This window comes from Cynoglossus semilaevis, chromosome 12 (genome assembly GCF_000523025.1).
Source record: "Cynoglossus semilaevis isolate Cse_v1.0 chromosome 12, Cse_v1.0, whole genome shotgun sequence".
Classification (NCBI taxonomy): domain Eukaryota; kingdom Metazoa; phylum Chordata; class Actinopteri; order Pleuronectiformes; family Cynoglossidae; genus Cynoglossus; species Cynoglossus semilaevis.
This window is the reverse complement of record NC_024318.1, coordinates 7,568,247-7,581,914: the sequence shown is the minus strand read 5'-3', so window position 1 is coordinate 7,581,914 and position 13,668 is coordinate 7,568,247. Positions and strand designations below refer to the sequence as shown.

The 13,668-nt window shown below is 43.5% G+C and overlaps 1 protein-coding gene and 1 long non-coding RNA gene across 4 annotated transcripts in view; one reads left to right on the top strand and one right to left on the bottom strand.

Moving 5' to 3' along the window:
* Positions 1-13,662, top strand: part of slc35f3b (solute carrier family 35 member F3b) — a 34,710-nt gene extending 21,048 nt beyond the window's left edge. For both annotated transcript variants that reach the window (XM_025060915.1, XM_017037008.2), the window contains exons 2-7: positions 6,025-6,367; positions 8,809-9,028; positions 10,793-10,918; positions 11,368-11,560; positions 11,687-11,776; positions 12,003-13,662. In XM_025060915.1, the coding sequence (XP_024916683.1) occupies positions 6,025-6,367; positions 8,809-9,028; positions 10,793-10,918; positions 11,368-11,560; positions 11,687-11,776; positions 12,003-12,238 (1,208 nt within the window). In that variant the 3' untranslated portion in view covers positions 12,239-13,662. The remainder of the gene's footprint in view (positions 1-6,024; positions 6,368-8,808; positions 9,029-10,792; positions 10,919-11,367; positions 11,561-11,686; positions 11,777-12,002) is intronic.
* LOC112487846 (uncharacterized) lies at positions 1,812-8,816 on the bottom strand. 2 transcript variants are annotated; one of them, XR_003051330.1, is made up of 4 exons: positions 7,969-8,816; positions 6,070-6,323; positions 4,352-5,947; positions 1,812-3,964 (listed from the first exon to the last, which is right to left on the bottom strand). It is a non-coding gene; the product is annotated as an uncharacterized LOC112487846 (long non-coding RNA). The 2 variants fall into 2 exon arrangements; XR_003051329.1 differs by having other exon boundaries at positions 1,812-4,490; positions 4,578-5,947.
* Positions 13,663-13,668: the final 6 nt, after the last annotated feature.

Genomic DNA, 13,668 nt, shown 5'->3' with positions numbered 1-13,668 from the left:
TAAACATACAACATACAATTTTAAATGTATGGAACATTTAAAACAGATCAGATAAGCACATAAAATCAAACATATAAATAAAACTATTTATGCAATAAATTAGCAACAAACATGGCTTTTGCACAGGTTTGTTTCAGTTCTGATATTCAAATAAACCCAATGGCTAGCATTTAATTAGGTTTAATATGTCCATTTCAGCTAATTGACCTTTTATATGCAGTCATCTCACTGGTATTTCATAGCCACAAATTGACATTCCGAACGCTGCAGTAATTTTCCCATGACTAAATTTCCCTGAAAAAGATTTTCCAGGCTATAATTCATGGAGTTGTGCCAGTAGCTCTCCTCAGGATGGTAACTCAGGCTCTTTAATGCAGCCAGATGTTACAGTGGTGGCATTGCCTTGTATAAAGCTGAAATAACAGAACACTGCTCCCATCATGCCTACAGCGGTGCTTGTAATTGTGACAAGCCTGGAAATAATGTCAGCATAAAAATTGTGCTGCGTGCTTTGTTGCATTTTATGCGTAAAAACCCCTGAGTTGGTGTTTTCTCACCACTCCATCCTCGTCTCGTTTGACAAAACCAAAGAAGGATTCTAATTTAATAGAAGGGCTGTAGTTAAGTTAAATAAGTATGAAATCATTGGTTGTTTTATAAATGTCTGATAGTTTTGGGTGAAGACAAATATCAGTGTTTGGTCTGACGCTATGATTGTACACCTCTGTCTGTCCGTTACTGCAACACTGACACACTGGACAATCTTTCAGGTACTGATTTGTCGCAAAACTTCTGGGACTCCTGCCAGTTGGTTAAGCTGCAGGTCAGTGGTGATATATTCACCACGGTACAGGACTGCAACAGAAAAGGATGCTGTAGGGTAGGGAGTGGGGGATATACTGTTGGACAGAGTCCCACAGTCGTATGTCAGGGAATGCGTTTGCTCTGCAAAACACAGCACACGCACACATTTGAACTGTTGCTGTTTGCTCACACGCTGGGGTTCTGACATGTCTCTAACCAGAACGACATCAGTTAGCCACAACGGTGTTGATCTGATTCAGGAGTGTCTGCTGCTGCGGCCGCAAAGGTCGGGACACGGACAAACAACAAGTTCGTCCTCCAAAGGTGAAGGAGAAACCAGGCAGGAATTAGAAAGGATGGAGATCAGTAACAGCTGTCCTGCCCTTGTTTTGTCCTGTGGATTTGTCCCCTCTGTCCACATGGCCCCACCTCTCAGCTTGTTGATGCAATGAGGTGTCTTCTCCACCTGTTATCTGGGGAGACAGGCCAGGGAGAGCGAGCTGCTCTGGTGTCTGGGCGAAAGGCCTTTGACTGACAGCTTGTCCAAACTGAGCTGTCAGAGACGGGATTTAAAAGACAGGGACTGTCGAGTGTCCTTCATGACACACAGGGTGTGTGACATCGGTACTTAACGGTTCATGACAAATTATGGAAATTATCCTTTTGATCATTTATTTTAAAAAACTAAGTTCTGCTGAAGACTTGTCAGAAACGACAAAGCACGTTAGACAGCAGGAGACGGAGGATTTTAGTTTAAATGAAGCACGGCTCTGATGGATGCTGTGTGACATTCAAAATGAGAAAAAAATATCCTTAGTTTTCATGGAAAATGTTACCAACCACATTTATACAGAAAGCTCCAGTTTCTAGTACAGCAAACTACCGGCCCAGGGACCACTCCTGGTCCATGAGCCTCCCACATGTGGCCCGAGGACAGATGTCAATTATTATTACATTTTACCCTTGAGGTGATTGTCTTTCAATTTATTCTTATTTTTTGCACAACTGTAATTTTCATTTACAGCATTGACTATAAAATATCTATTCATGCATTTACTTTTCTTTATCAGTTACAAAACTGTCAGAACAGGATCTGAGGTAAAACGTTGTACAAACACCACATTAAGATGCAGTGAGTGTAAATGAGTGTGTGGGGTTTTTATTTAATCAATGCGTTTGGTCTCATGAGGGAACTGTAATATAATGACTTATCATGAGCAAAGATGAGAAAAACGAAGTTGCACAAGTCCATTGATATTCAAGAGCGAAGAGACATTTTTTGGGAGACAGCGAGACAAGAGGAAGTGTCCTGAAGTGTGTATGAGTGATTGATTTGTTTACCCTGTCGAATCAGTGAAGCAGAGCGCCACAGTGTACGCTGTCTCCCACAGAGATCTCAGCAAACAGTCAAACTTTGTTTTTAACCTCACTCTCTCCTCCATTTAGTCTACATCTAAGTGAGACATTCCTGGTTAGCTGCAGGGCCTTCATGACACAACGGCACGCCGGGCGATTGTCACCGCTACCTGTGACTGTTCTTTGTTCCTGGAACTTTTAAGGTACATTGCCAGCGGCTCATTCATATAAAAACAGTGAGACCCAGTCATGGCCAGATTCTGTGAAGCGTGAGAACAAGCAGGAGGTGGGCAGACAGGCCTCTGCTGGCACATTTGGGATTTGCAGCTATCAGCAGGAGAGATCTGCAGTGCAGAATTAGCAAAGGGGAGGAACAGGCGCCGGAGTGGGAACAAAGCTGCAGGGAAGCGTGTGGTGAGATGGAGGGAAGGCTGGGAAAGTGGCCGCGTTGATACTCTGATGAATATGAACACCGACTAAGGTGCTGTGACCCTTACAGAGCACAGTACTGGGTCAGTGAGATGCATTGAAATGCAAATTAATTGTTTTAATTTAAAAAGCAAAGTGCATTTGATTGAAGATGTCGATGTAAATATAACAGATTTAGCCAAAAGGCTACTTTATATCTGTTGTCCCTAGAAGGTCAGAACCAAACGACAGATGTTCATACTCTGTTTACATCTGAACTACATCTGTATGCATGTCACGTTTGCTTCATGATGAAAAGATACTCAAAGTCATTGTGTGTCACGAAGCTCAACAGTGTTACTACAGCGTCTGCAGAGAATTTCAAATACCCTGACATCAGAGCATGTTGCCTAAGTTTTCTACAGGCTGCTGTTCAGGGCTGCTTTAAGATTGCACCCTGCTGTGCTGCATGTGTTCAAATGACATGTTCGTCAAAGATCAGCTGTTTGTTCTCATTCTTGGGTTTGCTTCTAGGAGTTTGTTAAAAGCTGATGGCACGTTGTTTTTTGGGTTAACACTGAGGAGGTTGAATTTTACTTTTGCGTGAAGTGACGTGAAATAAAAAACTCTGTAGTTTGAATATAATCAGTCTGTTCTCACTCTCTCGCTCTGCATAGGCTCAGATTGAAACCCACAACGCTTTTGAATAGATTCTTGGGGGAAAAAAATGAATTCCCGAACTGTTACTTAGTTTGTCTGCTATATGACTTTGTGTACACCTGGGGTCCCCAACTACATTTGTCGTAGGGCCAGAATCTTTTCTGGACAGACACCTGGACAGGAAACGAGATAAAAATCCCATTCTTCAGAATGTAAATAGAGTCATGAATGATGGGGGATTACTGGTAGTTATTTAAGTTGTTTTATTACTGGGGACTGCAACAACATTTTCTCTTTTATTCTCACAATTTTGAAATCCAGTCATGGGCTGGATTGGACGGTTCAGTGGCCCGGATTCAGCCCACTGGCCACGAGTTGATTATCACTGTTGTTGACCAAAGGTTAATAATCTGTACATTTCAACTAACCACTTCTCCAGGAAAGACAACCTAACTCATATGGCATGAGCCAAAATTGCTCTGTGGGCGTTTACTTTAGCGTGCACTCCTCACCGAGTGACCGCTTTGACCTTGACAGTTGACGTTTGATAACGACCTGATGAGATTAAGAGCTCTCAGCTGCTCATATGGCACTCACAGAAGGAGCCACTTCCTGGGCGTCAGCGCTGAGGTAATCCAGCTCCACGTGCCGTTAGTGAAGTCTTTTTATCTCTCTCTCAGCCACTCCACTGAACCAGCACTCACTCACCCGTGAGTTCGGCATCAGCGCTCCATCACTGCTGGTTGAAAAGGTGTCATTAGTCACCGTCTGGTTAAGTTGGATAAATTGCTGGTAGAAATTTCAAAAAGCAGCGAATGGATTTAATCTCGTCCGTGTGTTTCGGTGAAGGGTGAAAGATGGGTGACAGTTATACTGTCGCTCCTGTAGTCATGTTGCCTCACTGAGTTACCTCACATGTGTCACGGTCTGTAAATGCATTGGCTCAGCCCATTACTGCATTTGGAAGATTAAAGTGTACTGCAGCACAGAGCTGTGGCCAGGACCGTGGGGTGTGGGACGGAGGCCCAGGAAGGACAAAAAGCTGGGCAGCACAAACAAATGTATGACCTTCAGAATGAAACAAAGAGGCTCGGAGCTCAGAGTACAGAAACTTAAATCTCACCCTTGTGCTAAAGACGTCGACCGGCGTCCACGTGTCTCTCTGCCTGTTTGTCTTTGCACCGACTCATTGTTTCAGTGCATTTTAAACGGTCATCCTGAATCATCTCTTCTTCTTTACCAAATCTGCCTCAGGGCTGTTTCTGGGGAAATAGAGGCATGACATCATGGCATAGTGTTTTTTTTTCTGGGGTGTAGAAACAAAAGAAAGAGAAGAATCTCTTGTGTACTCAGTCAGGCAGTGCGGGGAAGCCGCCACATTAGCATCAGAGGCGATAGTCATCAGGGAAGTTAATCTGTGAAATGATGAGACCACCTGGCGAGGTCAAATCAAGCTCTTCCAGGAACAATGAGCGACCTCATTGAAAGAGATGAATTTATTTGGCGCTGAGCTTTTAATTTTTTCTTAATCAAAAATGAAGCACGGCACTCAGATTGGACCCGAGCTATCCTTTTTGATGACACAGGTGGCATTAATACCACCACATAATTTCACAGCACACTGCATACTCCATCTAAATGTAGTCATTTTTCCTTGTCTGGCTGAGGTTGTTTGTGCAGCCCACAGTGCAGATGAATCTCCAAACAGCTCCCTGTGGAAAATCATTACCTCTGGAAACACTACTGAGGAGCTCCCAATGTGAACTTGCTGAAAGACAGAGAGACAGAGAGGGATGTGCATGGTTCATATTATACAGCTGTCAGGATTCAGACCAACAACCTGGTTGTCTCCTGTTGTCTCCTCTCATCTTTTATTGTGATGCTATAGTGTCGCAGTATTTCATGTAAAACTACCAAACCGATGTGGTGCTGGTGCTTCCACAGGCAACTGTCAGGTTATGAACAGACGTTCCCACTGTCCTACTGTTGAACCAGTCACCTGACGCAGCGAAGTGACGTCGGAAAGAAAAACTAATTTTAAGCCCAGAGGAATTTGTCAGTTTTGCAGACAGGACTTCACACATTTTCAACGTGTTGAAGTTTCGGCGTAGGAGGAGACGGCGTTGTAACAATCACTGAGGTCGAGAAGAGGTCTTGGATTAAGTGTCAGTTCTGTCCTCTCGTGTCCTCTGTTGGGCTGCCGCCTGTCACGTCCAATCACTGTATTTATAACTCAGATGTCTGATTGATTACTTTCAAGTTCAATTAGAGTGTGAACGGAGGTATATTTATCAGGACGAGGGAGGAAAACGTCTCTGACACACAGGTCACCTGTGGTTGAAACATCATCTCAGGTGGAAACTTTTAGCTCATGCATTGACATAACACAGAAGGAGAACCATGGTAAAAAATGTTCATTTAGACACAGACAAGGTTTGGTAAAATCTTCAGTGATTTTTACAGCACCATTACTGCTGAATAGTCAGTATGGAGTAATGAGAAACTCAATGTTAATGGTTGTTTGTGTTTGATGGACTGCTGACCTGTCCAAGGTCTACCCTGCCTTTTTCCCATTGACAGCTGGGATTTGTCACAGCTCCCTGTGCGACCATCATCAGTGATGGCAGCAGAAGATGAATTAACCGATGAATTAATGCAGTTTCACACCCAGTGACACTGGAAGGTCAGGAGGAGGAGGAGGAGGGGTTTCCTCTTCATCCTAGTTAAAATATGCATGAATTATTATTGAATGTGTCTAAATTTGAACAAACAAACTGTGTACGTGTGTGTCTACAGGAGAAGACCGTCCCAGGGAGAATGTGGTGGGAACGACAGACTTACAGACGGCCGCAGGTCAGACCGGGGCCGAGACCAGCTCCAACAGACGGTGGCTCCACTGCTGCATCAGAGTGACAACCGTGCAGGTGCAGAAGGCCTTGTGGGGAGTCGCCATGGTCATATGTGTGTGCTCCTCCTGGGCCGGCTCCACCCAGCTGGCCAAGCTGACCTTTAAAAAGTTTGACGCCCCCTTCACCCTCACTTGGTTCGCCACCACCTGGAACTGCCTTTTCTTCCCTCTGTACTATGTGGGTCACCTGTGCAAGAATCCAGAGAGGCAGACGCCCCGACAGAGAATCAGGTGGGAGAAGTCACAGCAGCAGGAGCGTGTGGGTGGAGGGGGGATGCGGGGTGTGGGGGGAGTTAGTATTTTAGTGTTTCACAAAGAACAAAGACCCTTGGGGTTCAGAAGAAAATGGAATGCTTTCTACTGCGATGCAGTGAATGCAGCTGTTTTTCTGCATTTGTTATGGTTCATATCTCAGACACTGCGATGATGAGACACAATTAGGGGAAAAAAAATCAGCAGTAAATAACAAGTCAGCTGCAGTTAAAGACTACGTTACTCTATCCACAATTTCACATAACGACAAGACAAAATACTGCTCCGAACAGCAGCAGCCTGGTAAAAACCCCAACGTCAAAAGTCCATTTTGTGTTTTTCCTCAGCAGATCTGACTGTTTTACACACAGCCTGAATAAACATACTCATGGGAAAGATTTGAAATTGACGAGAAGACAATGGGAAATGTTCAAACCCAATCTTCAGAAAAAGTATCTAAAATACAATAAAAATGTAAGATCTGGGTTGGTCACAATGTACGTTTAACATTTTTAACACGCATGGGAGAAAATTAAATTAAATTTTAAGAAAAGCGCAACAGACTCATCAGACATGGATTTGCAACCAACATGGTCTTAAGACCAAACCGTGGAGTGTTACTCCCACTCATCCAACACATGACTAAAAAGAAGGGCGGTGAAGGAGCAGCAGCCATACATCTCAGATGAAACGCTGCCTCCTTTGGAGGGTTTATGCAATTATCTGGAACTCCTACTGCTGTGCTGTGCTTTGAACGTCACACATTTTGTTTCCCCTGCATTTAAACAAATTGCTCCTGTTGGTGAGTCTCAGACAAAGCCGCCATGTAGACCGAACCACGTGCTGACATCTGTAATCCCCGCTCTGTCTCTTCCTATTAAACGTTTTTGGCCAAAGGGAGAAGAAAATCCCCCGACACTGTAAACAGCTGGCTGCTGATCTCATGAATATGAGCAGAGAGGATTTTAACCGTAAGAGGCGGCTGATCCTCTTTTTTATGTGCACCTGCTCGTGGTCTTTACTTCTGGGCTGAGTTGAGATGTAGCTGGCAGATTGTTGGCTGAGTGAGTCTATTTTTACAACATATCTGAGAGGGTCTGATTAGATTTGGTTCCTTGATGCTTTGATAAATAAAATGTTCCTTCTCTGCTTTATCACACATCAGTAGCTTTAGTGCAGGAGTTTTCAAAGTATGTACTAACATTGTGGGCACACATATGTGCATAAAGTTTTTCAGTTTCAATAATGAAAAAAAATTAATTCTTTCACGGTAACAGTGAAAATAACCAACATCTAACACCAGTCCATTAAAATCAAAACATAAATAATTATTGTTATACTTAATAATCAAATAAATCCGTTGTTACTACTTCTTGACTCTCCTGAAATGCTTTGGCGCCCTCTAGGGGAGGAACACTGCTCTACCGCAATGTTTCCCGATTTTTTTAAAATAAATCCCAAGATGCAGCACCAAACATAAATTTTCACAAAAATATGTTTATATAAATATAATAATTTAGTTTTATTTTACAGCGTGAATCCTGAGCCTTTTTAGTTGAACACAGATCTGATATACTCACAGGAATTGAAAATCTTCCTCGACTGCTCTAAGTCTCTCTCTTTTTAAAATTTTTATTGCATCTTCTGCCATCTGGTGGATCGATTGTTCTACCTGTCAACGTCACATAGAAAAAGGCAAATTATTTGCAGCATATAAATCATAGTTTTCAAACAAATTAAATTATGGCACACAAACTGTAAACTTGTTTCTGGCTCCAACATTAACAGATCTCATCATCATCATCTTTCAATTCTGCTCTCTTTACACCTGCGTCAGTGACAGTTCTCTTGAGATCGGAGGCAGAACAGGACCAAATCACATGATTGTTATCGGTGAGGGCAGTGAGGGAATCAAGTGCTTGTAATGAAATGTGGAGGGTCTTTAATGTGACGGTCACTAAACGACTGTGAGAAATGTTTTTTTTCTGCTGAGTCAAGTCCCAGGAGCTGATTCACAACGACGCTGCTGCTCCTCAGCTGCCAGCCACCTGCCTTTCCCAGTTATTGCTGTTTCATCGCTTCCAAAGCCTCAGACGCAGTCATTGACGGCAGACTATAAACTCACAGCAAATGCCAGTGTTTCAAAATTCACTCTTTAAATATTTGTGTCAGGCGGAGTTGTTGGTACTGAGGATGAGGAGGAGAATAGAGTTTTCCTCCTCCTTCAGGATGATGTGCCAAAGGGTGCAAGGTTATTCCACCACACAGTTGTGAGGTTAATACCTTTACAACGTCAGCCTTGATTAATGGTTTGTGGATCTCACACAGTCATCACATTGGTCTCATCACCTCACCTTAAAGTAGCTGACCCGCAGTTCACATTCTATGTTAACACTCTGCTGTGCTATGTTTCTGCACAGGGAGTGCTGTAAGTTTTTCGGGGATGACGGTCTGAGCCCCAGGGTTTTTTTCACCAAGGTTGCCCCCTTTGGCCTGCTGTGGATCCTCACCAATTACCTGTACCTGCAGGCCCTCAGGAAGATCAACACCACAGACGTGTCAGCGCTCTTCTGTTGCAACAAGGCCTTTGTCTTCCTGCTCTCGTGGATTGTACTCAGAGATCGCTTCATGGGAGTCAGGGTGAGTTCAGCTCGGCAAGTTTGTATCTCTGACACCGACAGGCTGCAAAAAGAATAAAGTTCATAAAACATCTCAGACTCCAGGAAAACGCTTTTACTACCGCATGAACTACAAGCGAGTCTCAGTTGCTAATTCATTCATTTACACTTCGTTCTTTCATCCTTCCTTTCTTCCTTTATCTAAAGATTCTTTTGTTGCATCCTTCGCCCTTCCTTCTCTTCCTCCTTCTTCCCTATCACCCTTTATTATCTCTCGCTCTTCCTTTCCTTCCTTCCTGCCTTCTTTCTTTTTTTTCGTCCTTCCCCCAGTCACCCATCCCATGTCACTGTACTATATTTCTTTCAGTGTCCTTGTGTGTGACAACCAAATTGATGTTAACAATGAGTGGCGGTTGGCTGTGCTACACACACATTACAGTCGAGTTAAGAGCAGGCGCCACAGTGATCATTGTCCACACAATGATCACTGTGTCAGTCACATGTCACTGAACTTAAAGGATGTTCCGGGGCGGGAGAGAGAGAGAGAGAGAGAGAGAGGAGTCTCTCTCTGTGTGTGTGTGTGTGTGTGTCTTCTCTTCCACCACAGTGCGTCCCACACCACCACCAATGCCTTTTTTTTCTTTACACTTTCACAGTAATTTCTCCTCTCCCTTTGGTATTCCCCACATCATCACTGCATTTTCTACAATGAAAGTCCCAGAGAGAGAAAAACTGTGTGATGATCTGGCCTCCCTCCCTCTCTCCCTCCCTCCCTGCCTCTCTCCCCCTGAGTCTCTCGTCTTCTCTATAGCTGGCGTGGTAGTGGAGATTGCAGTGTCTGGATATCTGCAGCAATGCAGGGAATCCTGGACGTGCGGTAGTGAAAGTAAAAGAAGTAGAAAAGAGGCTTCATTAAATAATACTTATTTTCAAATAATAACGTAATTACGGTGCCTCTGGTGAACACAGAGTGCATTTTGAAACTTCATTATATTTCACAAAGACACTCTCTGTCCACGTGTGTGGACGAACACATGGCCCAGTCCACATGTTCACATGTGCCTGAAATAAACCTGTGAGTCACAGAGTCTGATGGATGTCCAGGTGCACTGATCCAGTCCCAAACTGCTCCTCACACACTGATAAACCCAATCAGTGACCCCTGCAGGGTTGCTGTCATGGTAAGGCAACGGCTTTACAGTAAATGAAAGGCATTGCTGTGAGTGACAGGCGGCCCGCAGTGCAGAAAGAACCATTTTGCCCAAGTTGCCTCTGGGCTTTGTCCAAGCATAAACACACGGCTCGTTTATCTTCCTGACACCTCCTTAATGCAGAGTTCATCCACTCAGCTGGACGGCGTCATGTCTTATCCTTAGTCTTTAATATGATGCGTTGGGCTAAAGCTCAGGCTTTTACTCTGTAGGTGATGAGGGAGAGAAAAGAGAGTGGAACAGATTCCTGGGTGTCTTCTATCTATGGTGCTGCAACAATCATACAGATGTTTTTTCAATTATTGGGTCCATTAATGTATTTGTTAAATAAATGTTATGGCAGTGCTACAAAAATCAATGTTCAATGACTAGAACAACACTGTAGAAGCAGCCAGTCATGCATTTTACCAACCTTTGTCGTTGAAGCTCAGGATTATTGCAGAGAATGAAAAGGCAGAGACCATGTGAGCACACTGGTCCTACACAGCTCTAGTATCTGGTGTGTCGTTATCACCACATTGTCAGCAGCGTGTTGTCCATCCGTCACTGACCGCCCCTCCCTCCTCTATCCACAGATAGTAGCCGCTATCTTGGCCATAGCAGGCATCGTGATGATGACCTACGCTGACGGGTTCCACAGCCATTCGGTCATTGGCATCACTCTGGTCGTGGCCTCTGCTTCAATGTCTGCGCTCTACAAGGTATTTTAAAAAGTACAGTTAAAGACAAACCTATACAGTAAACCTCCTTTGTTTATTTATTTTCTATACATAACAGAAACTGGTATCATTTCACTTCAAGATGATTTGGACACCAAGACAGTGTCACATATACATTTGATAGTACTACTACAAGTGGGAGATCATAGAGCCTTATAACCCCTAATAAAAATGTTCCTGTTCTCTGTATTAACACTCACACAGTCATGTCAACTCTTTTGTTACGCAAATAAATTCCATCCAAGGGCTGAATGCTCTGCTTCTTTGTCCGTGTTGCCTAATGTGACAAACAGGCAGCTACGGCCCATTGCCAGGGACATGGCAGGGACTTGGCAGGTTTACCTTCTGCAGTGCCTACTCTGATCTTTGGGATGGCAGTTTGTTTTGGGTTTTTTTTTTTTTTGCATTAATTCCTCATCCTTAATCTGCAGGTGCTCTTCAAGATGGTCCTGGGGAGTGCCAAATTTGGAGAGGCAGCGCTATTTCTGAGCATTGTTGGAAGTGCCAACTTTGTTTTTCTCAGCATTGTGCCCATCATTCTATATTTTACACATGTGGAGTATTTTGGATCCCCTGAAAACATACCCTGGGCGTACCTCTGTGGGGTTGCAGGCCTGCTTTTTGGTATGACACATGTTGTACACTGCATATATACAGTATATATATATATATATATGTAATACCAGCACAGTTACATAACTGTAATAAATCAATGACAGATAACTGTTGTACTTGTACTTGTTCTCACAGCTTTCAACATCCTGGTGAACTTTGGCATTGCTATCACCTATCCTACATTAATATCTCTTGGCATCGTCCTCAGTGTTCCCGTCAACGCCAGTAAGTTTTTGTCTACTGGATATTCATATTAAGTTTTTATCTTTACAATGCTAAGATAGTAGTGACATCATACATGAGATCATGCAGATAAACATTAAAAACAAAAATAAGTGGGAATGAGCAGAACTCAACATCGGACCCAATGCCATCATTATCTTCATGTTTACAGTACTTATATCTTTTAATATACACCCATCCTGATATCTGTCCAAACTTCTTCCAACAGTGGTGGACTTCTACACATGTGATATACATTTCAACACTGTACGTCTCATTGCTGTCTTCATCATCTGCCTGGGCTTCCTCATGCTGCTCTTACCAGAAGACTGGGATCAGTGGATTATCCAGCTCAGCACTAAACTGCGTAAAAGGGACGAGCCAGCAGAGGGCAGTGGAGAGGCAGGTGCAGGCACAACTCTTGGCTGGAGGGGCAGAAGCAGGGCCTCCACGTATGCACGATGAACCTGTATGGGAATATAACAGTTTTAACACAGAGACACAGGGATGAAGACAGTTTCCAAGAACCGGTGTGGGTTCTGGTACTTTTGACCTTCCTGGATTGTAGAACTATTCTGGACTGCTTTCTGCACACAAAGATTAAGTTAAAATGTGAGACTTGAGAGAAATATATTGCATATCATTCATTAGACCATTAGTCCATCCCACTCAAAAAGGACTGGGTGCATGGACTCATTCTAACTCCAATTCTTCTTTCCTCAGCCCTTTCAGAAAAAAACATTTAGTTGTGTAGAAATATCACACACACCAAGCCGGGGATTTGCCAATTTGCCTAATGAGAGGCATTTGCTGAAGAAAGGCCTAACACCTCGTGAGCTAACTGGCTTTAAAATACAGACATTTAAGATCCAAAGAAGAACGCCTACAACGCTGAATGCCTAAAAACAAAAGGTACACCTCAGACGTACATTTGTGACAAATGACCTGCCTTTTGTGGACTGCACAAAACAGTATTCAACACCTCTGGTGTCCTTGAGCCTTTGTGGTGCTGCTGGTCTCATCAGGTGTGTGAGGACTTCAGTCTGGACATCTGCAGATCAACCTGAGATGAAGACATGGCCACATGACCTCGGTCTGGAGAAGCAGGTGTTGGTGATTTGGTGACGACGGTTTTTCCACTTCTCGCTCAGTCCAGCAGTTTAGTCAGGAGTGACGTTAAAGCAGTTTCTCCACTGCATAGGATTTCAGTGCATGAGATGATTGTCAGAAAACGCCAATGCTGGCGTTTTCTACTGCTGTAGAGTTGCTGCCAGACTGACGGCAACATTTTTTTTTATCCAAGCAATGCAGGTAATACGTGAGTCCACATGTGCTGTCGCTCAAAAAAATAAACATTCACAACTGATGCTTCAGGAATTGAAATATGTGGATGTGATAACTAACACCTTATAATGGGACATCAATACTTGGAAACAACATCTTTAACTTTGACCATCCAACACTGAGCTACGACTGAGCCTCTAGTTGAAGTTCTGTCAAATTAGAGTTTTTGGATGAGCACGGTCTTAGTTGGGGCAGTAAATCCTACAATCCTGTTTTCATTTAAATTGTATTTTATGAGGCAACTGGGATGATCAGCCTGGGAGCACTGGGGTCAAACTTTGCCTTGCTGTGAATGTACTAACTGCTAGCAACCACACATGCACACAAAGTGCTTTTTCAGCAGTCTACAGACTGCTCTGTTCAGACTTTACACACAACACTTCTCCACTCCCAGTGCATTTCATCAAACAAGCTCTGTTTTTTTTGTGTGTGTTGTATTTTTTATATTTTGGCATTTTTGTTGCTGACTCACCCAACAGTGACGGCTGCAGGATGAGCGTGCACGTACTGTACGAGCAGATGCAGCCGACAGAGTCTGCTTCACCTTTAGC